Genomic DNA, 26403 nt, shown 5'->3' on the forward strand with positions numbered 1-26403 from the left:
AAAAAAATACACGTAAAAATGATACATTTTAATGTGTAAAATTATAGAAAAGAGTAGTATGGTAACATTTTATACTTATGTTACATACCGCATTATTATGATGGTTAAACACGGCATCTGGCATGTATGTTGTAGATTTGTCTTCACAACTCTGAGATATTCCCATAGTCAGCTAAGTTCAACACTCACTGTAAACATGACAGATTAAGCATTAGCTAGTTAATAATAACCAACTTCAGAAAGTCAGCGTCACATGCTCATGCATAGCACTGAATTTGCATAGACCTTGCCTTTTTCTGGGGCAGTGCACCATTAAAACGGGTTTGTTTAGAATGTGGTGTAGATTACGTTACTGTGATGGAAATCAGTTTCTCGATAGGACAACCACTTAAGTCCCAACAAGATGTGCTCACCAGGGATACTTCCGTAATTTTACTGAAACAATGAGGCGATGGCTAGAGTTGACCCTCACCCGGATTTCAACTCTCTCTCTTTGGTTCTTTCGGTAAAGTCACGTAAATAAAAAATAATAATAGATCACGACGTTTTGATCGCAGCACAAGCGGCCATCTTCAGGTGAGAGAGAGAGAAAGAAATCTACTGAAACAAGGTCTTATATAGGCCTGAGATGGGTAAGAGGGCGGGGGCTAGAGATGGTCTCTCTGAGGCTGTGGAAGTGGCTATTTGTATTGTGAGAGATTAGCATGTCAATGCACGCGCTTAGTATGTCGCAGCATCGGTGACTTGCCTAGTATGTCTTAATACCTACTTATAGATCTGCGTGAACTACATCAGCAAGTCAGTTTCTGCGTCAACTCTTTAATGCACGACCCTTTCACTTGAGTTCTAAGAACTCCTAGATACTGATATCAAGTGAGTAAGTAAACATTGATGATTGCCAAATTTATTTACAAGCTCAATTGGTCGACAACTGCTATGGCTGGAGCACTGGTTGATGTTTTTGTTTTACAGTAGGTGAGGGAATCTGTGCATTCCCTACAATGGGACAGAATCAACTGCACTTTGCCCTGCCTCTACTGTGCAATTTAATCACCCACACTGCCACATACGTCACTCTGCTATTGTATCTCGTCCAGTATTTTACTGGCAATGACGCACATTTCCTAATATTGGTCTATAGGCATAGTCTGAGCCCAGGTCAAATGCTCACTTCTCTCCAAACACAATTGCCATGAGTTTTTTTTAGCAGTTCTCATCAGAAATACTTTTGTAAAATTCCACCTCTACATGGCATATTTACTTTTAACAGTCTAAATGTGAAGATGCAAGTATGACTGTAAGCATAAGTATGGACAGAGCACAGTTCAGCAATTGGAAGTCGTGGTTTAATGTCTCAAGTATAAGAAAAAATTGGTTCACTTCTAGAGAAAATATGCCCAATTTTCCCAAATGATTGTTGATTGACAGATAATTATCAATCAACAATCATTTAAGCATGAATACGCACATTGACCATGCATATTATGTCGTTGAGGGTGATGTGTATTGTATAGAATGGTTGCTAATGGATTTAATACTAGGGCAGTTTATGTGGAAGTGTATTTGAATACAGATAATACCTTGCACCCAGAATACCCTTGCTGTATCTCAAGATATTTCCAGTAGGATCCTGCTTTGAGATGTTTAACCAATTTCACTAATGGGGGTTTGCTTCATGTAAGATGAAACTAGAGTCACCGATGATATCCCACTCACACAGGTGGAACACATTCCTGCGGAGGGAGCTGGTAGGAACGTTGGGTTGCTCGGTCAATGGCCAGGGTCAACGGCGGCACCACGTGGTGTATTCCGCAAATATGCCCGAATGTGAGGGCGGGCACAAGCCGGCGTGAGCAGGTAAAACGTTGAGTTTTATAAGGGCACCACGGGGTGACCAGCCCCTCCCCACCCAGCCCTACCCCTCCCACCCCCCACCCAGCCCCTCCCCACCCAGCCCCTCCCCATCCTCCCCACCCACCCCCTCCCCACCCAGCCCCACCCTCCCCACCCAGCCCCTCCCCACCTTCCCCTCCCCACCCAGCCCCACCCCTCCCATTTTTGGATGCACGACGGACGGACACAATAATCCCCTGTGGGCTGGTGTAACCAGGAGGTTCCTACCAGTATAATACTCAAATCTCCACAGAGAGAGTTTCCTGGAAACTTTACAACCCAAGCCAAGAAAACTTGGCATTTCCAGGCAGTCCCCCATCCAAGTACATCAAAGAAGCTTCGTCTTATTATTTGTGCCAAAGCCTTCTTTAACTACAATTAGTACAACAGTATTATACATAGCACACATTTGGCAAACGTTGAATACTGTACTGGATTGTTGTCATATTTGGGGTGGAGCACCTTGCTGTACTTGACATAATTCAGTGTTAAACAGTCAGGTTGATCAATGCACTCACTGATTCACACCACAGTGATTCCATTGGTGGTCAATCACTTTCTGATCACTCTTTTAACTTTCACCCTACTACCATGGTTACTGTACCTACCAAACTGCACTCCTGGATTCCTCCACCACTATTGAGAACTCGGTTTACCACACTGTGTTCTGCAGGTCAAAGAACATCTCTTGCTACTTATTATTTTACTTCGCTTGACTTTGGATATATTCATCCCATCGTCTGTTTTCCCGGGTCCTTAGAAACTTTGCGTCAATTCAAGAAAGGTGTTAAATACGATCTATCTTATCTTCAATTATGTTGTGTGTTTTGACTTAAAACTTTCGTGACTGCAGAAATTCATATTCTTTGGTTCTTTCGGTAAAGTCACGTAGATAGAAGAAAAATAATAAGAAAAAATAAAGTGAATAAAAATAATAAAAAACAAAAACACTAATGTAGACTGTAGCCTGGTTCTTAATCGGATTGAGTGTACTGGCAGTCTATAATGTAGACTGTAGCCTGGTTCTTAATCGGATTGAGTGTACTGGCAGTCTATAATGTAGACTGTAGCCTGGTTATTAAGTTTGGTGAGTGTACTGGCAGTCTATAATGTGGACTGTAGCAATGGTTAGAAATACACTCACCAGCTTAATAACCATTGCTACAGTCTACATTATAGACTGGCAGTACACTCACTCAGGTTAATAACCAGGCTACAGTCTACATTATAGACTGCCAGTACGCTCACCAGCTTAATAACCATTGCTACAGTCTACATTATAGACTGTCAATACACTCACTTAGGTTAATAACTAGGCTACAGTCTACATTATAGACTGTCAGAACACTCACTCAGGTTAATAACCAGGCTACAGTCTACATTATAGACTGTCAGTACACTCACTCAGGTTAATAACCAGGCTACAGTCTACATTATAGACTGTCAGTACACTCACCCAGCTTAATAACCATTGCTACAGTCTACATTATAGACTGCCAGTACACTCACCCAGCTTAATAACCAGGCTACAGTCTACATTATAGACTGTCAGTACACTCACTCAGGTTAATAACCAGGCTACAGCCTACATTATAGACTGCCAGTACACTCACCATACTTAATAACCAGGCTACAATCTACATTATAGACTGTCAGTACACTCACCCAGCTTAATAACCAGGCTACAGTCTACATTATAGACTGCCAGTACACTGACTCAGCTTAATAACCTGGCTACAGTCTACATTATAGACTGCCAGTACACTCACCAAACTTAATAACCAGGCTACAATCTACATTATAGACTGCCAGTACACTCACCTAGTTTAATAACCATTACTACAGTCTACATTATAGACTACCAGTACACTTACTCAGCTTAATAACCAGGCTACAGTCCACATTATAGACTGTCAGTACACTCACCCAGCTTAATAACCAGGCTACAGTCTACATTATAGACTGCCAGTACACTCACTCAGGTTAATAACCAGGCTACAGTAAACATTAGTGTTTTGGTTTATTATTATTTTATTTTTTATTATTTTTATTCACTTTATTATTTTTTTCTATCTACGTGACTATACCGAAAGAACCAAATAATATATAATTAACATTCACAAGCTAAATGTCCCACGACGTAAAGTCACGCGGAGTGATAGAGATACGTTAGCAAAGCAAAACGCAACAAATACTTAAATCCAAAACAGGTGGACAATCAAAACATAGCCTTTTAAGAAAATACTTAAGAAGGAAATGCGAATGAGTATCCTTGTAAAGTGTCTAACAATCATGAATCATCATGTAGAGCTGTAGATGAGAATTCAGTGCTACAAGTTTCCGATACTGTACGTAAGCAAGTCAGCCAAAGATAAACATGATAAAGACAGTTCATTGATACAATAGGAATCCAGACTAATTGAGAACGCACGATTGCATGTGAGATTACAAAAAAAAGTAACAATTCCTCTGGGGTTGACAAAATGAGTACTACAAGAGTCAAAAGTGATTAATGTCCTCACTTAATTATTAACTTCGCACAAGTGCTAAGCAATAAACTTGATTTAGTTGGTTTTCACACCTGATGATGACTGTTTGTGTTGCGGTCGAAACGTCGTGAGAATTTTATTGTTTTATATATATATATTATTATTTTGTTTCCCTTAAACGTGACTTTACCGAAAGAACCAATAATATAATACACTGTTATCTTTATACGCTTGGATATGAATACATAACCATAGAATACAGAGTTAGATATGCATAAATAAGGTTTTATTATGGGGCCACCATTCCAGTTTAAGGTAGAGAGAGATATGCCAGGTCGTGAGGGTAGAGAATGTGAAATGTCACAACCAACAAGCTAAAATATGCAGTCACGCAGGAACACAGCGAGCTATAAAGGCACGCCAGTGTAAGCAAACCATTGCACCCAACCAGTTCAAGGAAGTTCCCTTAAATGTCACATCGTTATCTTGGACTGCCCCAAAACCGTGTTTGTGAATACTAAGGTGAGAATTATTAAATGTCGTATTTGTGAACACGTGATTGCATTTGCAACTGCTGTTCAGCGCCTGAAAGAGAGATGCGCTCCGTGGGCTATTTATCGATTTGTAATCGTGTTCTAGGCATCAAGGCCAGATGCGTCTTGTCTCCTGTTGTTCTCACTTATGGAGAATGTGTATGATTACTAAGACATATCTGTTGGATCCATTCGCTCGGTCGTGTATAATAATTGCATTCGTAGGTCGTTGCAGACTGTATACATTCGATAACGGGAGAAAAAAGCGATATTTTTTTGTTGCTCAAATTAGCATTAAAGAGAACACGTATCTGTTGGTGGATGCGAGTGATTAGTAGAAATTATATACTTCTACGATGAGTACTAAGATGAAAGAGAAGATAAAGAAATAGGCAAAGTAATGCATGCGATTAGTATGTCTTGGTTTAGAGACCCGATGCCCAATAATGGAATTTTATTGTGCCCCTCAACCAGTGCTTGTACCATGCTAAAAAAATGGAAAAAATATTTTGAATATAAAGTTGCAGAGGGCCAAAGGCTCATAGAATTCGGAATCAGAGCCAATGTGCTTTAACTTTGAGCCAATAACATATTGGCACTCAATGGTGGTGCCATTGGTGGCAGGTAAAATGTTATCATGCGCCAAGAACCCAGAGCGCAGAAGGCTATCTAAAGGTCTTGGAGAGCTTAGCTGAGGAGCACAATTTAGGTAATTTTCCAGTATGGTACTATATGTTCCATTAATACAAACCACTCAGCTTAAATGATGACCAGACACAGCCCAGGAGTCCGAGTGCAGATGCCAAAGGATATAACTTAATCCTGTTACCAGTAAACATTGTGTAAATGTTTATCCATTTCACAACACCTGAGTCTAAATTTACTGTGGACTTGAAATCGCGTGAGACAAGTTAACTGACACATTATAAAGGAGTACTTAAAGAGACGATACATAAAATATATCAAATGGTTTAAGTCAACTCTTTTTTGTTATAGTTTTCTTCAAGGAAGACGTGACCACTGAAGTATTCCTCCTGAAACATGTTGAAATATTATTCACTGTAGAGTGAACAGAATTTAAAACATGATACAATGACTATTCCACAATGGATTCATGGCTCTCAGGAATGAAATACATACATACTGTGGTTGGTGTACTGTGCAATATAATCAAGCTTTTAAAAATAATATCAAACTTGTAACGAGCACAGTAATTACTCACTCCTGAAGAGAGACTCACCCAGAGACGTAAAGAACCACAGACAAGCGGGAAGGACGTCGGGTGGTGAGCCGGCATCAACAATTGCCCAAGCTCCGTGGTCCTCTGTATATTAAGATGCTTTCGGTGAGGTAATGTGTGTTTATACATGTGGTATAGCACCCACGTGTGCAAGGGGGCAACACTATATCCCATACCGATGGAACAGATGGAAATTAGTCCACACTTCCTTCCAGCAAGCCTGGGTTATGGCACGTTGACGTCCACGGAAAGGGAATTTCACGGCGTTTGTGTGATCCAAAAACCGTGGCCTCCGCAATTCTGGATAGAGGCGTGCATCACCCCTACCTGACTCAATTTTGTCACTCACGAAACTATTAAAAAATAACACAATTTCATCATGCGTATCATGGATGTGTGTTATTTCTAAATGTGCATATGAATCATTGATGGATTTCAATAGTAAGATGAACATTTTACAGAATACTCGTTGTTTTCATTTAAAATAAATGAAAGCAAACTAAATTAAATCACGACGTTTCGGAGGCAACAAAGGCTTCCAAAGAGTATGCATCCTTGCAGTCACGAAAGCTTAAAATCTAGAATTTTACAGAATGTTTAAAATACAAAAAGGTGATATTTCCTATGTCTGTGACATCATGTATTGTGTTCCATATGTCGAATGCGTCAGTCAGTGACGATTTTAAAGGGTGCATCTGCATTGTCCGCACTTTTTCCGGTGATTTTAAGAAATGTTTAGAATATGAAGAATATATTAAACCCAGAAATAGCAACAAAAAAGTCAAGGTTCAAGCCCCCCCCCCTCCAGCCCACTGCGCCAGCATAACCCAACAATTGTTGCACAAAATAATATTACAGCTAGTGGGGTGCCATGCAAGTAAGATTTGTTGCTGTATTTTAATATGCATTGTATGTTATTGTACCTTAATTAATGAGCGTGTGTAAATAAGTTAAGAGATGTTTGGGCTCAAGATCCCCCTCTTCTCATCTGCCTATGATGGCCTCTTCAATGATTCATGAATAGTTTATTTTGGGTTAGATCGTGTCGGTATAATGTTAATGTAAAACAATAACACTCCACCACTCGACAGAGCCAATCACAAATGAAGTTGTCAAGTGGGCAACTATGCCAATTGATTTGGTTTATCAGCAAAACCTGTAAGTGTTGTTGTCTTTCGTGGAATGTGTAACTCGCAGCAATGCCATTTACTGGAAGCAATGTGCAGCAAGAGTATTTATGCACACGTATTATCTGACAAATATGTGACCTGAGCCCTCAGACAAAGTAGGGTGTGTGCCGTGTTGAGAGATAATGTTAAAAATCAGAGTAGTGAATACTAAATACACTTGATCAAATTACCTACAGTTGACCACTTTAAACACACCATGATCAAAGTAAGCCTGAATCAAGAAAAAAAAACGTTTCGCCTCACTCGGTATTATTTCTTCACCAACAGCCATGGTCAGACCACTACTGGATAAAGGTCTGCCCAAGCAAGTGCCACTTTTAAAAATCCCAACGCCTGCACTAAAATGGATTTCATCACTCCATCTACTCGGTGAACATCCTCTCGGACGTGGTGTTTCATTGGCTGCCCGTTCTTTATTATTCTTGGCCAGCAGCCACCATCCCTTCGAGTGACGTTTTCTGTCCAAGCAACTTACGCAATATTCATAGTTTGAACTATGTCCTTAACCTGCACATGTTCTCTAATTCATGTTCCTCTTTCTGCGTTTCACTGCTACTCCAAGCATAACATATCTTCATGCTTCTATTGCAGTGAATCGCCAGGTTTCTGAAGTATACTATAGCAGGTAGCACACACTGATTTATAAACTTTAGTCTTCAGTCACATTGGTATATTGCTTTTCATGATCAAATTCAGCTTTCCTAAAGTATTTCAACCCCTGTTCTTGTCTAGCTCTTGAATATTTTTGATTTCGGTCTGCCGTTTAATAGCCGCCCCAGGTAGACGTACTCTGCTGTGTTTGTCAGTGGCATCCCTCTGACAGATATCTCCAATTATTGGTTGTTTTGCTCTTATTTATCCTGAGCCCAACTTTTTTGCCCAAAAGTATTTTACTGAACAAACGCTTCAGGCACACGCAGAGGGCATGTATGGGAATTGACACCAGTATAGACATTGCGAGGTACAATGATTCTTACCAACGTTTGAAATTTGAAACCTATCTATGACAAGTGTTCCTGAGGCCAACTTTAAAGCCTTAATTATTAAATTCTACTCACATTTCATGCAGTTCTTTCCCATTGGATGTAATAATGACTACGACTATAACGTCAACAAATGCGAAAAATTGGTTCATGTTTTCTCCAGTCATATTATGCCTTTGTTTCTCCTGTTACAATTTTCGTACATTTTTTCAAATAATATTCCTTTAAATAATTATTTAATCAAAATAAAAATGCTTCATTATAACACGATAGTTGGGGTAAAGCTCTGCATTCATAGTGTCAACATAATACCATGCAGTCAAGCAATTACGAAACTCATTACACAAAACGTGGCATGTTGCTGGGTGTACCAAATATTTTTCTGGTGTTCTTTCATCCCAGTAAATGAAACCTCTAACCCAGGTTGTGATGTAATTCACAAGTGACTTCACTGCCCATATACATGCTACTTATATTTTTGCACATTGCGTAATTGCATGACGTATGCACAGCCTGATTCAGGCTTCTCTGACATGCAAGCGATCCGTGAAGAAAAACACACACAACACCCTGCACTTTCAATTAGTATCACCGATCCGTAGCATTTTGGATGAGTGAAGAGCTGCCACCCCGAAACGCTCTACTATTGTGTTACCTTTTTGTCACAAACCCCAAATGCATGTTTATAAAGTGCACCCAAAAATCTATACACACTTGAATGGGTTGGATGTACAACTAGAATACAGTTATACAGGGCTGATATTTAAAGGACAGCACACTTCTCCCTGCACGAATGTCGCACAGAAAACATCATCATCATTAACCAGGTGAATGGTCAGTGAGACAATACGTCTCTTTTGCAAGGAAGACCTGATAAGAATACATGGAGGGATTGCATGGTCATGAAAACAAGATGAATGGTTTACTTGGTAACTGCTCCTGACACTTTGCTGTAATATTGATTTGGATTACTCCTATTGATGAATGGTCTTCAACAGGTGAATGTGTAATTTCCACCCCTGGCTCCAACTACCAAATTGATATAATCATACCCAACTGTTTTTTTGAGTATGTATATACCTTATTTTAATGCAGATTATCTTATTAAAGCATGCACATTCTGATTTCAAATGTATATACTGTATTACACGTGTGTATAAATGTAGTGATCATTTATTTCTGAAAATCCTTAAATAGAAAAAAACAACCTTAGATTAAACGCTTATTTTCTTACAAGTGTCCTGAGCGACTGACATATCGTACATTATTTACTACATATTACCGGTGTTGAACACTTAAAGTTGCAATAATGCACGATTGAACTTAGTGCATAGCATGGTAAATATCTGTGTACTTTGAACCCAGTAAAGGGGCGAGGATGTGTACACAGAGGGCGTGGATCAGCAGTCATCCACCACCTAATAATGCTATTCAATTTGGTTTCAAACACAGGCCGCTTTCAATATTGTGCAGCCATGGCAAGGTTAACATTGCTCGGGTGAGATAATGTAGACAAACTGTGTCACTATACAAATGTGGTGTCCTTTAAGGTGTAAAAGAAAAACGATGTATGTGAAAAATGTATTATTTCCCATTCAGTGAAGCTATGGTGCAGTGGTTTTCACACTGCACAATTAACCTGTTGACGTGCATTCGATTCCTGGCCACGGCAACATCAACAAGAATAGAAGTATATTCTTGGTTCTTTCGGTAAAGTCACGTAGAAGGGAAATACTAAAATAAAAATAAAACAATAAAATTCTCACGACGTTTCGATTGCAACACAAGCAATCATCATCAGGTGTGAAAACCACAGTAAGAACTTTGAATCCCTGCAATAATATGAATCCCTGCAGTCACGAAAGCTTTAAAACGAAAAGGAATAGAAGTGTGAAGCTGACCAATCTGCACTTACCAGCACGGTAAAGTATCGTCAAACAACCTCCATGACAATTTGAGTGTGGGAATACATTAATTTAATCTTCTTCTTCTTGTTAGTTCTGTATCACATTATTTCCCAACATTTTTAAATTGATTCCTGGAGTACTTCCTATAAACTACTGTATATGGGATATTAATTGACATTTTTTTGGGTAAAAATCAGGATTTCATGAATTACTTTTAATTCCTGGATCATCAAATGCTATTTATTTTCAAATCCGAATTAGTTCTTCCCTAAATACTACCGTGAATGCTTTGTACCCATGTGACTACAATCAAGTGTTATTTGTATTCTTGGTTCTTTCGGTAAAGTCACGTTGAAGGGAAACAATAAAATAATAAAATATTGTTTCCCTTCAACGTGACTTTACCGAAAGAATCAAGAATATGAATCACTGCAGTCACGAAAGCTTTAAATCAAAATTTAAGTGTTATTTGTGTTTAATCCCTGCATACATTACGAACCCTAACCTTACCTTGAACATAACCAGGAATTGATCATAGATTAGATTATTCGTTAAAAGTTGCTCGGAAGCTCTCCTATTGGTCAATATGAGTCCCATTCCACCTGACTAGAGCCCACCTATCGTCTCAAAACATGTACCCAAATAATTTCCGAAATTACCAAGATTCAATGATGATTTCAGGAATACATTTTTTTAATGTGAGGAAATTGTAATATATATTTGGCTATTTTTTCAGACGTCTACACCACTGTCATCCAATCGCTTTATTTTCCATCATCATCATCATAAACTTTAGTTAAAATATACTGCACATGCAGAACTCTCCGCAAACAAATGAAAAAAAAACCCCAATTCAATCCAGCCCATTGGCCTTGGCGGAGCAATATCATGGACCAAGCAGCATTCATTGTGAAGCACCCAACCTGCACGCATCCCATCGCGTTGCGGATTTGGTGAAGGCGGTTTGGGGGTGGTGGGGGACAAGCCAGTGCACGATTGTTGTGCGCGCGCGCGTTGGTGGTGGTGGGGGTGGTTGGGTGGGTGGGTGAGTTCTTGATATTTTTGGGGTACAGCTTGAGAAAGCGTCGCTCGGGCCGGGGCCCTTCCCTCCTCCCACGTCCGCTTGGGGCGCCCTATAAAAGGCAGAAGGGAGAGCGGTTCCCGCACTTCGGGAGCGGTTTTTTTTGGTGGCCTCGCGGCTGAATGGTGAGTGCCGTTTTGACGGGTTGCGATGCGTACGTGTGGGCCGTAAACGCCACCGAAGTGTGCCTCTCCCGACAACCCTTTAGTTAGTTAGCTAGCCTAGCCCCGCGAGGAGTTGAGGCGACTCATTATAAGCGACTTTTTAAAAAAAAATTCTTCTTCTTGAGGAAACGTGAACAGCAAAGCAACGTGCGAGCGAACTTCCCGCTTGGCCGCCCTGCGGTTTTGTTGGTTCGACTCGGGTTTGCGCGGTCGCTGTTCTCTCTCTCTCTCACCCCCTTGGGAAACCGGTTCACAATCGTGGCTGTGTTTTAAATGACTTCCGACTGTGTTTCAAACGTTGTGTGTGTGTGCGCGTGTAGTAGTCGGGCGTGATCGTACCAAACTCTTGTTGTTGTTGTCGTAGTTAAAGTTTGTGTCGCTCCGTCGTTAACCCGTCGGTGTTCCGTGGCCCAAGGTTGTCTTGTCGGCCCCAAACTCCCGTGACCTGCTGCTGCTGGGGGGTAGGGAGGAGGTTTGCTTGGCTCGCCTTGCACAGTTACACCACCCCCCCGTGCCATGCCATGCTTCAAGTCCTTGCCCTAACTACCATTGTCTAGCCAACATTGGCATTCAACACTCGCAGCAGCGGCAGCGTAGCAACTCGAGATGGATCGCCCGGGATTTAGTTCCATTTAGTTCCCATTTATTAGGTATAGCCCCGTGAGCCGTTCGGCTCTTGAATCGGGCGCGACAGGCAACAAACAAACAAGCGACAAACATAAAGGGCATCACGCGTGCCATTATTATTATACCCCCCGTGATGCTAGGATGAACTCAACGCGGATTCGTGAGGTCCGGTTATTTTCGTGAACGAAAAAAACAACTCCAAAATCTTCCGACTTGAACGCGGTGGTTAAACTTAACCAAGCGCCTTTCGACAATATCCGCCGCTGTGAACGTTGTTTACAACGCGTAGCAAGAGAAGGGAGTTCTTTCTTGCGTGTGGTTTTTACGATTAATTAACTGTTATACTAAGAGTAGCGAAGTCGCACACGAATACACTTGAGTGTCCTAGCCACCACCACCACCCCAAACCCACTCAACTGCGTATCGTGCTACGGAGTAGTGCTGTGGTAAATAATGACAATAATGCTGTTGTGTAAGTCGATCCAACCTGCTGTTGTTCCCGTTCATGGGAATTGGTTTCGAGCCTTAACTTTAAAACGGCGCCGGTCAGTGGGCGGGTTCACGAAGGTCGGGTGCGGACGGGGGTTTAGAGGGCTTTAAGGTTCGGTTCACCTCGCGCCACTGATGTTAGCCGTGGCTAGAGCAGCCGGGGCTCGGGGGTGCTGTGGTGTGTGTGGGGGGGGCTGCATAGGCGAGTTTCGGGGTTAGCCGCAGCGCCACAGCTTCGTCGAACAACTTACAGTCGTCCTATGGAGACCTCCAACCCCGCCGGAGGAACGTGGAATTTCCACGACTGGTTGCGAGGCTGTAAACGGCAGATGCTCCTTTTTGAGCACGAGATCTCTCGCTTGTGACAACCGCGGCAAGAGAGTAACTTGCACCACGGCACGTAACGGGTAGTAGGGCGTAGTATCGAGATTTTGCGAGGTTGTCGCCGTTCACAGTTCACGCCGCCGCCGCCCTCTGCGTCACGGTGACAACTGCGCCGTGTCACGCCTGGCACCACGCCTGGCACCACGCTTTGTGCGGGACGTGGTGATGGTGATGTGGTGATGGTGGTGTGGTGGTGGTGGTGTGGTGGTGTGGTGGTGGTGGTGTGGTGGTGGTGGTGATGGCCAGTGCGAGGCCTGCTAGGTCTTGCTTCGGGTGAAGTCTCTTGCCATCTAAGCTACGTTTCTACAGTGCACGTAATTCGGGGTGTCCCAAAAATGAATTGACCCCCCCCAAAAAAAGAACGTTGAATCTGGTGTGTTGTTGTTGTTGTTGTTCGTGATACTGACATACATTTAATATGAATGTCTTGATGTTGCTCTAGAGCTACATCGGCCAAACGAAAACAGGATATGAATACATGTAAAATATTTATACACTGAAGTTTTTGTGTGGTGTTGATTAATTCCGCGTTCAAACTCTGAACATTTTCCAACAGCTGTAGGGATGGATGACAGCATCAACAATATGATGTTTAATTTCTTCAAGGTTCCTTTGTTTGCGGGTGTAGACTTTGCTTTTTGAAAAATCTAATGGTGACAAGTCGGGTGGGGTTTCTCCTGAAGCCGTACCAAATCGGTATTGACCGAAAGCTTAAACTTATACATGGAATGCATATATTCATATAAAACGTATGTCAGTATCTCCAATAACAATACATTTATTCAACCTTTATTTTTGGTGTATTGATTTTCGTACACCCTGTATATATACAGTGCTGCAATAGCAATGTACATGCCTTTTGCCAATCTACTGCTGGATTAGCACCCTCCACCCCACGTGTTGTGTCCGTTGCGGTGGGTTGTTCGACTATACCTCACCGCACTAGTCGTTTCAGGTTGGTGAAAGGGAGGGTATGTGGTTGGATGGAGTAAAACTGGTGCAGATATCATGCTACTGACATTAGCTGCGGCCTGAAATTATACACCTACCCCAATCACTTCACCCAGCCCCCCATCATGGTTGTAATGTATTCGTGGTATACTGCGTTTAAAGTTACCTTTTTATTTGTCAGAGTGATGTGTTTTACCTATTCATGTATTATGCCCGTCGAGGTAACCAGGGTAATACTGCAAAGTGAAACTTTAAATCTGTGGCGGTATGGGAAGCGTTTTTGCGAGTTATCCAATTTTCGGAGAACCTTGTTTCGCGACTAAACTCTCAACAATAGACAGAAAAAACACGAATAGTAGTAGTTTAACCATATTCTTTTTGGAAAACTGAAATGGAACAATGCTGTGATTTTATATATATACATGTTTATGTGGATTTGAAGCTCTTTGGCTCCTTCGGTAAGGTCACGTAGGTAGAAAAAATAAAAATAGATCGGTGATCTAAGAACCAAAGAATATATATATACATGTTTGTTTAAATCTGTTGTTTTTACTTAAAATCCAGAAATTGGATTATAATTCTCCCTCTACCAGATTGTATAATTAAACAACATTACAGAAGACAACCCATGGGTTTTTTTTCAACAGAGTCAGCAGGCCACCGTACTGCAAGAATGTAATGGCACTGCAATTCCTCAAGCTACTTGCAGGGGGGAAAAGTCTCCTACTAAAACTTGTGGATATCAGGATGTTTCCCCTGGTGACACCCACATTGGGTTGGATCTTCTAAATTGCACACTTTATTAAATTCGACTGGCTTTTCCCAATATAAGAATGTCTATGATGTTGCATCTATGGTAATTAACATTTTGTTTATATTGATTTTGGTGCTACTGTTTCAACGCGGCGTGCCTTTGTTTAACGCATACGTTTATAGTACCTAATGAGGTAAGGAGGAATATACATCGATGCATGTCCGTAGACTAGACAATTTAAACGATCGCATTGTGCACAATTTTGCGAAATTACATCGATTGTTAAGCTTGGCAAAACGTAACGTTGAGAAAATAAGCAGCAGTTGCACAGGTAAACATAACTTGGTTCTGTTTATAAGCAGGAAAACACTGGGGGCTGACCGTACAATACACAACACCATTGCATCATTCTCATCCAACTTACCAAAGCAGAGGAAACAGGTTCGAGAACGTACAGGAAACCTGTCACAGTTGGGAACATTCAGGAGCTGCTGCAAGGCATAAATGTTTGTGCAGGGCTATAGCAACACTTGGGAAGTATGGGGTGAGGTGTTTTTGTTAAAGCCGTGCTGCATGTCATCAAAGAGCCTGTGCCCAAATGTCGTGGAATGTACATCTTCCCGTAGAATTGCATAAGCTAAGCTAAGCAGGGCTGGGCCTATGTACTGCTTGGATGGGTGGCCACTGCAGGTTGTTGTTGGTCTGGAAAAACATTGTGGGCTGTGGAGAGCGGTGTAGAGAATACTTTGTTGCACCGCATCTTTTGGCTCCTGCATATGTATTCCCTGTCTTGGGGGTAGATATGATAAGGGGCTATTGAGGGAGGCACCTTTACTTCTTATAGAATACCACTTGTATATGGGCATATTAATATCACGAACAGTGCGCCAAACATACATTGCTAAATATGATAATAGGTTTTTTTCCCCCTTTCTGGCAACAAAACAGGTGTTAAGGATGTTAAAACACCAAACTGAAACCTTTTACAAGGAATCATGTCTGCATTAACCACTGCTCGTGATCAGAATGCAGACGAAAAACTCTAATATATGCATTGTCCTTGAAATTGATTGGTCCACACCAATCAGACAGCTTTCTTTTGAGCCTCGTCTCAAACGGTGTTATACCAGAGGATGCCAAAAAGGCGTACAGCACAAAAACAATGCCACTATCAGAGTAATGAGAGCATCTACATCATGATCTCCTTTGCCAATACCAAAATATGATAATAGGTTTTTCCCCTTCCCTTAGATGTTCACCCCGAGCTCTCATTACTCTGATAGTGCATTGTCTTTGGGCTGTACGCCTTTTGGCGTCCTCTGGTCTAACACTGTTTGAGACGAGGCTCAAAAGAAAGCAGTCTCCGGTGTGGACCAATCGGTTTCAAGGACAATGCATATATTATCAGTGTTTTTTGTTTGCATTCTGACCACAAGCACTTTGGTTAATGCAGACATGATTCTTTGTAAAAGGTTTCAGTTTGGTGTTTTAACATCTCGACACCTGTTTTGTTGCCAGAAAAAAAGGCGAAAACCCTATTATCATATTTTGGTACTGGCAAAGAAGGTCCCATGATATACATTGCTAAAGTATTGTCAAATAACTCACAACCTCCATGGTGGCAGTGGATGCATACGAGGGTTGTTACATGGGATCAAAGAACATTCAAAATTCAACATGACAGCTGCAGTATTCCTTTGCTGCAGGTTTGCAGTGTAATGTGTCGGTAAAATGAACACTACTGTTGGTGTGAGATCTTCCGAGTGTGAAAGCACTAGTTTTGCCAATACAATACTGTATCGGTGGAATGTTTGGGCTTAGCCAGAAGCACCTTTTAGGAAATCATGCCTGAGCTTGTTAAAAGACATGAGAGTTGAGTTACAGTACATGTGGAGTGTCCTTATTAACTAAATTATGATAGTGTGTTTTGTGACTGCTCAATTTTTTTTGTCGAATACACAAAAACAAAGACCCCTGTATTGATTGTACAGACTGTTTGCAAGTGCTTTAACAAGTGCCTAATGAAGACCGGCATGGCACACGAGGGGTTAGGTGGCCAACACCACGCCCTGTTGCCTTCGTCTCCCCAGTGGCGATGTTTACATATCTCACCAGGTACTCGTTTGAGGCCGAGTCGACCTAGGGGAGACCCAGGACCGATTCCTATATTCGTCACTGGCGTTGGCCGTGAGCGGGAATCGAACTTGGATAGATGGGTTCATTGCGCAGCAACGTTCAGCGTTGCATATTTAGTCTTCAATTTACATCAGGGTTTCCTAACTGCGTGCCATCCCGCAATCGCGATATAGTGCTAAGGAAGCGAGTCCGGTTATGGTTTTACCAAATGAGTAAGTTTAAAGTTTCTTTTGTTAAACCAGGTGGGAACTCAAGAGACTATGATGAGGCACCTTTGGAAGAGTGACTAGGTCACCAAAATGACAAAAGGAAAAAACAAACACAACAAATGTATAGATGAAGTCGCATGTTAAAAAGTACTCTAGATTTCTATTATAATTGAAAAAAAAAGTTCTGTACTGTATTCATATTGTGGGTCCTTGACCCCCAATTTTTTTTTTTATAAAAGGAACATACGTAAGTATAATTTTGTATAAGCTTTCACAATACGTTTTTACTAAACGGTACTGAATGGCCACATGCAATTGCAGTGTGGTTTTCAATGGCCCGCTTCTTTAGTGAGCTGCTTTTGCCATCATCGTACTCCATGAAAACATGACTTCCTTTTGGTGCAGGCCAGAAAACAGGCACGTCTTTCATCACGTATCTGTGTAGAATGACCAGATGGTGTTAATGTAGAGCTGGGGCAACAACGGGCACGTTATTGCTTGTTGCTTCTGTGGCATGGTAAAGCAGAGGCACTGTTTTTATTGCTGAAGTTGTGTAACTGCTTTCTATTTTTATAATTGTGGTCAGCGGTTTGTAACGAATGTGAATCGTTGTTGTAACCTTGGCCACACATGGATGCTAACCTCATGATTTGTATTGTAATCTTGCTCTGAACAAGGAGTTTCAACTATTAACGTTTTGTAGATCTGATTAAATGTGCAGTACATTATGTATCGTTTGCAATGGGTCAGCCTGTGGGCTGTCCCTGGCCAGTTTTTTTTTTACAGTAAAAATTTTTAAGTTGGAAAACTGTCCACCAATATAGATTTAGTCTTATCAGCAGATGAAGGCTCGTTAAACATAATGCTGCTGGTTCGCTTTTATGTGTGCCATGGGGCCCAGTCGGCACTAAACATTGGCAAAAAAGGCGTTAACATGTGCCACCACCATGTAGGATTATAGCTAATAATTTACACAAATTATCACGTGTAATATTGCCTTTAACCCTCAATGATGGTGTATAATGAGTTTATTTTCATACACTTTGCAGTTGAGTTACAGTTATGGAGTATTTTGAAAAATAAACCATAGCTTAGAAAGATTTGTCCATTTTAGGATGTTTTCATGTTCCGCTCTATGTAACAGGGAATGCATTCTGGCTCGCTTGTATAGTGTTTTAGTTACATGCCTTGTACTGTTTGAGTGTAGTACACTGAGCAAAAAGAGATGAGTTTTCTGAGGAATGTGAAATGCTAGAATATTGCCTGCCCAGCTTGTGGGTAAAAGAGGAAGCCGTCTGAGTGAGATATGGCGCTGTGGGTTTGGGCAGATGGGTGTGGGTGGGTTTGGCCTACAAAGGCCATGTTTTTGTGACCATTTTTCTTGTGCATGTGTATGGCATAGATAATCAATCCCAACCTGACACTGGAATCCCTCATGGGTGTGTTGGCATCTTAAGCGTTTAATAAAAATATACATAACTGTATTTTAATCAAGTTACTTAAAAGGTGTTTCGTTTTAATTTCAGTACTTTGAAACTGTGAATTGACTACTGAGTCTTTGCTAGCTGGTATAAAGTTGATTGGATTGTCCATTTCAATTGTTTTTAAATTAAACCCTCGCATCTGCATGGCAAATTAATAGTTACTGTAGCACAGCTGTGGATTTAATAAGTGCAGGAGTGACAGTTTTGTTAAGTATAACTATTTACTGCTCTCGTGTATATACGTTCCTTTTGATGATATTGCATTTGTAGCTTGCTTTTGCGTGTGGTTATTAATACAGCTTTGGCATTCAGAAACATTGGCAATGAGAGCACCACTTGGAATATAAACATTTCCAAGTAAAATTTTAGTGCCTCCCTGTAGAAACTTTAAAGCCGCACAATAGTGCCGGTCAGTTTTGCGTGCTTGCAGGCAGCATTCTTTGACATCAGGGCAAATATGTCTGATCGTATTTCCCTCTACATCTGTATTTCTTTGCACTTTAAACTGAATGCTTGCCTTTTAACATTATACAAATTGTATTTAAATATGGTGCTCATTTTGCACGTATGCCTGACTTGTGTCATTAGTGGAGGGTGGGTGTAAGCAGATATTAAATGCCGTTATGGAATATTTATTTTTGTAACATTTTTGGTGATTAAAATGTGTTTTTCTCTTTGCGTTTTATTTGGACATTCGTAAGCAGTGTTTTTTAAATATGCATTTAATTTCCTCTTTTCCATAATGCTATCCAAATTGTGCTGTTGGCCTCGTCAGGATGGATAATTCATTCGGAGCTCTCACGGTGCAGTGAAATCTCACCCCGTTTTGGAGAATTGTCTGGGACAAGATATCCTTGAATTGATTCTGAAATTGATGCAATGGACTTATTCAAATTAGGTGGCATAACTTTCTTACCCTTGTTGCGACAGGGATAAATCTTAATGACACGAGTCAATCCATTCCTTTTAATTTTTCAGATTGAATACAGCCAAACCAAGTATAATACCAAATGTACTGTTTTTGTGTGCAAGTCATTGTTTGACCAGACACAGATGATCACGTTACTTGACTTAACAGTTTTAATCATGTTTTGGCTGCCCAGATTCTAACCCAGGATTTTAGTATTGTCAAAATTTGCACTCTGACCTCTAAGTCATCTAATGAAAAAAAATGCTGTCTTGAGTACTGTACTTTTAAATATACACAGTAACTGGATTCGTGCATTTGCCACAGAGGCAGCGTGGCCTGCCCCATTGATTTATTAATTCCGTGTTCTCAAAGAGTAGATGTTGAGGCACTTCGGCATTACTCATCTCTCTCTCGGGTATGGATATGAATTTACACTCGCAACTATAAATCGATGTCTCCGTTGTAAATCCAGCTGCTGCCTTACTAGGACAGCGAGTGGCAATACCACGTGTGCTCTTAGAACGCTATCAGCGGACACGAGTTTCATGATGTGTTCCACTATTTTATGCGGTGTGCTGCAGTCACATTTGAGTGGAGTAGGTGATTGCACCTGCCGTGGCCAGTGTCGTCCATTGCTTGCCGGGCAGTGACCTTTCCGATGGCTGGATGGTGGGATGCACCTCTAATTCGGATTATAGCATTCTCTCAATTTTTCCGCTTTCAGTCGTTGATGCCGCCCAGCATGTGACGGAGTCTTTCCGCAGTGTCTTTCCACAATATACCAGAATGGCTGACATATACACTGCTCATAGGGTCAGATAAGAGCATCTGGTAATGCAACCATCACTACCCCCACCGGTTTGTATAAAAGTTAAATGCAACCTTTAGTCCTTGAAAGAGAACAGGTGAATTGTACTGAGCGATTGCTCTTGATGTTGCATGTACAAATGACGAGTGGCAACTTGGTGGTTGTATATGACCCTTCACCCGGCTCGGTCTGATTCCTGTCTGCCATTTCCTCAGGTTGGGCAGGTTGATATCACTGTTTGTTTTGACTGTCTTGTCACCGTCAAAAGGCTACCCTTGATTGTATTATTGTGCTTCTGTTTTAGTGCAGGAAAAACGATTGTCCCTGGCACTGCTGAGCGAAGGGACCGACGGAAGTGGCAATTGAGACCTCAACATGGAGGAAGTTGGGAGACCTACTCCTAAAGCCAGTCCAGCCAAAGACAGGAGAGCAGCATATGTTGCAAGCAAATCGCTACACAAAACCGAGGTCGGTGAAGAAGAGATTTTGGAAGAAGTCAAAGCTTGCCAAGTTGCAGAGAAGAATCTTAGCAATGGCTGGACCCAGAAACCTGGTGAGTAAAACATAAATAAAGCAGTTGTGTTTTTCTCAAATTGAATAATTAGCACGGATACATGATGTTCATATTTTAATTGTTTGAGTAATGCAGATGGTAAATAAAATTTAAATTCTGAATTTGCCATATTTAGAGATCTCAAGTGAAGCCTGGTTTAATACATTCCACAACTGTGCGTGTACTACACAAACTAATGACATTCAGAGGTACATAATGGATCTATAAACTTCGTGTTTGTATTGCTGGAGAATTAGAATTATTTATGGAATAAAAAGTTGTTTCAAAATTGCTGCTGCTGAAGACCCTAATTAGATATTCCAAGAATTTGCTGACTTTGTAATTAAAATGCAATTTATCTTGACTTATGCCAAGTTTGGTTCACGATTACTGCATTAGCTTGTGCCACTGTTTAAAAGGAACACTTAATTGTTGAGGGATCTGCCCTGTTGTTTTGTGGGATGTTTACTATTTATGGTGGTCATGTGGCTGTTGAAATGCTCTTGGCAAAAGTGGTATTGTTTATAACATAAAACAAGCACAGTTAATTTGTGTGGTATTAAGTGTTGAGATTAATTACTTTAATCTGTACTCCATAGTACTATACACATCCGTCACGCAAGTGTCATTTAAATTCCTTTGACATTGAATTGATAAACAGGCAAGTGGTAAGAGTTGAATCTAGATGCACACATTTTTTTATCGTATAAACATGCATGATTTTACAATCTACTGTATCTTGAGTGAAGTGATGGCGCTAATTCAGGTATTGTACTAATTGAAGTTCAGAGGATCTTGAATATATGCACACTGTAGTTACATGCCCGTTACTGTTTTTAGAAAAATCCCATAAAATTTACATTTCAGCATTCTTCGGCATTCTTGTTTTAGTGTTTATTATCGGCTAACTGCATTTCCAGTTTACAAACCTCACCCAGGTTGGTGCTTTTCCTTTGTTTGTTTCCAGGATGGTCACAGCCCTAACTCTCAGTTTGTGGTATTTCATCCAAATGGTTTCTCATTGCTTTGAGACCTCTTTGTTAACCACCATGACCCAAAATAGCTTGTCAGTTGCACAAATCATTATAATTGCTCTTAAAATTTAAAGTAACTGTTATTTTGGGGTTAGAGGAGTGCTGGTTATGCAGCTGAAGTACTCGTGATGGGTGGTTTGACCTAAGTTATTGTAGTTGTCCAAAGGAATACCGATTTCAATTATGAAGTATACACATTACAATGCTTTTTAATTGGTCGGGGGTGTCCCATTTTTTTTTCACTAACATATACACTTCAATAGCAGTCTTCAATGAACTGTATAACCTTTCACAGCTGAAATTGTGGCTGTTCAATGGCATAGAAAGGAAACTCAGAAAAGCCATAAACTAGTTTCCCCTTTATTGGTTTAATCAGTAGACCCAGGCACGATTTTATTTTGACCGTCCGTATAAACTCACTGAGCAAATGGACCACAATTGGATTTACATCAGGGATGGAAAGACTGAGTATTTTAACTATTTGGTTGACAACGTCTAAATATCAGAAAGAGACCACCAACATTTTTCTGCTAGTCGGGGTCTATTTCCGTATGATATTTTTCGGGTTCTGCAGAAATCTTGGTAAATCTAATGCAATAACACAAACGAGCGTAACATTCTTAGGACTTTAACCAAATCACCAGGAATGCACACTTGTTCATAGCTTGGACACTGAGCAGGGTTGAGCCTCGATAGTGCTTCAATGTTTGACTGCTATCATTTAAACCACGTGTTAAAGCATGCAGCGGTGCTGTGGTGGGTAACCAGAGGGGGTCAGTTGAACAACATTTCTTGTTTTTATTACTTTTCTATCTACGTGACTTTTACAGTAAGACCCAAAGAATATGAATTCCTGTAGTCACGAAAGCTTTAAGTCAAGGTTTATTTCTTGTTGTGTCTTTCCTGTACGTCGATGCACCCATTTGTCTATGCTGGCAGCCCTCGACCCACACCAGCCACCGTGGGGAGGTGTGAGCAAATAATCCCCGCGACTTGCAGGGTGATGTGAGGTCATCATCCAACAGTGGATTGACAACAAGGTTGTGCATGTCAATTCTTACATGGGTTGTGTTTGATTTGTTTTAGTAAGCATCTTGATAGTATTTAAAAAAGCTGAACTGACGTGGCCCCTTAGTGATTTTATTTTATTTCAAGTAAGATTAAGTACTTATATGTTGCTTAGCTGAGACGTTCACAATTCTGCAGTGTGAAAGAAATTTGAGCCCTGTCCCTTGGGGGGTAATAATAAAATTGAATCGCTGTCCTTGAGCGGAGTAAGTTAGAGCTCATGATTAGGTAATGTGTTATCACACCAACGCAGTAATACGATTCCTTGTGGTTCTTATTACGCAGAGAACCTCACCAGTCACTCTGTGGAAAATTGGCTCACAAACTGCGTGTGAGTACCCCTTATCACTTTTTTTTCACTTTCGTGTTGCGTGCTTTCATGCTAATTTGTGCGCTTACAATTTATGGTTGAAATGAGGTGATGTAAACGCTGTTTTGTCGAAGCATGACTTAAGGCTTTAACAGGTGGAATTTGTCGGAAATCATCAATCCGTAAGACCTGTACATGGAGTGGTCGAAATTTTGAGAACCGAGCATTAACTGGCCATTATGGTGTTACTTTTTTTGAAGGCCGACTGGAGATAAAAATGGAAACACTGCTCAGAAAGGTACAGATTTGAAACGCTTGTTAAGTGCATTAGAATACATTATGCAGATCTAGCTGCGTGACTTTTGGTAGACTGCTCTGCTCGGAATAGGAAGGTTTCGAGTTCAAATGGTTATCTGTACGCAAGTCGGCCCATCGTCTCTTGCGAGTCGATTGAATGAGTACCACATTATTGAACGTGTTCTAACGCTATGTAAGTCTTTATAAAGACTGGCTCCTGCCACAGCCGTATGGAATTTCTACCACCGGCCTCGGGGTCACAAATTCAAATGAGTGCCACTCCATTGCTTGTTTGAGCAGGGAGATGAGGGCCTATTCACATTACATTTTAAACAACAACATTGCACGTTCATACTGTATAACTAAACATCAAGTTTTAACTGCTTCACTGAATTGAACTAAAAAAGAGAACAGAAAAACTCAACTCCTTTCTGGTTCTTCAAGGGCATGTACTGTTGCCTCTATGTAATCCTCGCACCTTGCCGCACCACCTGCAAAATATATTTATTTTCTTTTTTTGCTGTACTGTATTCAGCAAGGTTGTGATTTTTGTGGTGCTTTATGGGTGTTCCAAACTAATAACTTAATCGATTTACTGGCGTGCAGGTGCCAACCAGCTCAAACCTGGCAGCAACATTGAAGACGATCTGTTGCTTGGAGCGGAAGGTATATACTCTTCACACAATTATATCTAATTGACAAGTCGTGGAATAAAATGAGAGGATTTGGGATTGCATAGTATTTGTAATTATGTTAATAATGTTGCTAATTGTTATGCAAAGCAAATGTTCATTTATTAAAAAAAAAATTGTAAATGGTTAAAGGGCCTGGGAAAGGTTTTTTAAAGATGCTTAGATTTAGCTTTAAAATACCTATCAAGTTAAAAACAGGTGCTCTTGCAACACTTTTCCTATTGTAATAAGGAATGTATTTTCACCTCCCGTATAATGATTCATATACTATGTTCAACCTTCAACTTACGACTTGTATTTGTTAACCTCGTAAATAAACAATAGCAATACATTTTAACTTAAAGCTTTGGTGACTGCTGGAATTCATATTTTTTGGGTCTTTCGGTAAAAAAAAAAACAATAGCAATGTTGTGTTTTTATTTGCAACAATAAGATACGTAAAGAACCTGGGAATACAATCTTCAAGCGACCTGACAAGTTATTGCAGCGACCCCCAGCTGTAATCTGGAGAGAGACAGGAAAGAGGGAGAAGAACAGGAGAAAACACAAAGATAAAAGGGCAATATTAACGTTTTAAAAGTTTTTTTCGTCAACTGAGCTGTTAGGCTGGTGTGTACTAAGATTCACTGAATCTGTACTACTACAGATTTAGGACTGCTGCTGTAATTCTCGAGATACAACTTTAATCACTTTCACACTAATGCTGTCTGTAATGCCGCAAACGTTAATATTTATAACGTATCCTGATAGTGATGAACGGATCGCGCAATTGACACCAGTTTCCGTATAATAACCGTGTCGGTGGTTATGGGATTTCCCCGACTCTTTACTGACGGCTTCTAAAAACCATGAGCCAGATTGGAAATTAGCCAGTCATTTAGACGTGTGCACCGTGCAACAACTTAATAAACATCTGTCTGGTGAGCATGTGTGAGTACAGAATTGTAGAATAGAGAGGTGTGAGAACTAGAGTTTTTGGCATGTGTATGCCCTCGATTAAAAAATATTTTAATGGGTTTCTCTTCGTTGCTAAATGGAACGCAGTTACACAATTACACTGGTAATTGTGACTATAGCATTGCATTCTTAGCACAGAGTTGCATTAGGTGTATTGTTCAACAGATGTATACAGCTGTCCCACAGATGTATACAGCTGTTGTCCAAGGTTAATGTATATTTATGAATGAACTGCTTTTGTAAAATGTGAGCACCACCGACTCAATCGTTTTCAGAATGTTGTAAAGTCTGCTTTTAGGTTTCAGTTTGTTCGTACAGCGTTTATTTAGACACTCGCATGCAAATCCAAAGAAATGTTCCCTTTTATTTAAAGTAGTGTCCGTATTTATGTGCAAGATGTGTTTGTGTATTTTTAAACATTGTTTATTAGTAAGACATGTGAAGCCGTATATAATTAGACATTTTGCTGCAGAAAATGCAGTGGGATGAGGACGAGTGTTTTGAGGTGGAATTTGGTAAATACCAGTTTAGGAAGCCAAAAACCTCAAACTGTCCCACTTTGTTTTACCAATGCAGGCAGCTTTGTACAAAGCATCCCTGTTGGCTGGGTTTTCCACATTAAATGCCTGGCGGAAGACCTCGATGTCCTTTATTTTAGAAGGAATTGAGGATTTGACACACATGCTTTAATTAACTGTGCTGGCTTGGAGCACTCGCTATCTCCATTTTTTTATCATTGTCTGGTGATGCTTTCTGCACTTTTTCTGTGTAATGATGTTGACTTTTTTCTTACAAATTCAGCCCAAAATCTCTGCGGAAGCAAGGCCATTAACAGAGTGCTTAACAGGTAGGGTTACCATTGTATTCTTGCTTTCATTGAAAGTAATGGAATTGATAACCCCTATGTGTAATGGAACACAGTCTGTAAATGTGTAATCGGGTATGGTGTTTGGGTGTTAAATATTATGTTAACAGTTGGAATGTTGCCTTTATCTTAATGGAAAGTAAAGAAAAAATGCTCTAAGAATCAATGATTTATTAAACAAGACAAACAACCCCAAAGCAAAAACTTTTGCTGTAATTTTCACCACTACAAAAACTGATGCTATACTTATACTTGGATAAAAAATAAAAAAATCACGTGCAAAGTCATGTACAATAATATCTTGTTTTTTAGCTTGCCTTATTGCATTGCACTTCAGTTCTGGTCTCCCAGGTTACATTCTTGACCAACCATAACATCATTAGTAATGTGTATCT

The 26403-nt window shown here is 40.5% G+C and overlaps 1 protein-coding gene and 1 long non-coding RNA gene across 5 annotated transcripts in view; one reads left to right on the forward strand and one right to left on the reverse strand.

The window, feature by feature from the left end:
• LOC116938761 (uncharacterized) overlaps positions 1 to 12090 on the reverse strand; it is a 34437-nt gene extending 22347 nt beyond the window's left edge. Inside the window, exon 1 of the long non-coding RNA XR_004402320.2 lies at positions 11820 to 12090. This is a non-coding gene — a long non-coding RNA (uncharacterized LOC116938761). The remainder of the gene's footprint in view (positions 1 to 11819) is intronic.
• The window catches only part of ITPRID2 (ITPR interacting domain containing 2), a 42691-nt gene continuing 27621 nt past the window's right edge, over positions 11334 to 26403 (forward strand). For 3 of the 4 annotated variants that reach the window (XM_032946347.2, XM_032946351.2, XM_032946349.2), the window contains exons 1-6: positions 11334 to 11441; positions 20537 to 20785; positions 23173 to 23218; positions 23458 to 23495; positions 24101 to 24160; positions 25945 to 25990. In XM_032946347.2, the coding sequence (XP_032802238.2) occupies positions 20608 to 20785; positions 23173 to 23218; positions 23458 to 23495; positions 24101 to 24160; positions 25945 to 25990 (368 nt within the window). In that variant the 5' untranslated portion in view covers positions 11334 to 11441; positions 20537 to 20607. The remainder of the gene's footprint in view (positions 11442 to 20536; positions 20786 to 23172; positions 23219 to 23457; positions 23496 to 24100; positions 24161 to 25944; positions 25991 to 26403) is intronic. The other variant, XM_032946348.2, reaches the window with a different exon arrangement.

This window comes from Petromyzon marinus, chromosome 4, assembly GCF_048934315.1.
Source record: "Petromyzon marinus isolate PM22_M1 ecotype Great Lakes invasive population chromosome 4, UKy_Petmar_22M1.pri1.0, whole genome shotgun sequence".
NCBI lineage: Eukaryota > Metazoa > Chordata > Hyperoartia > Petromyzontiformes > Petromyzontidae > Petromyzon > Petromyzon marinus.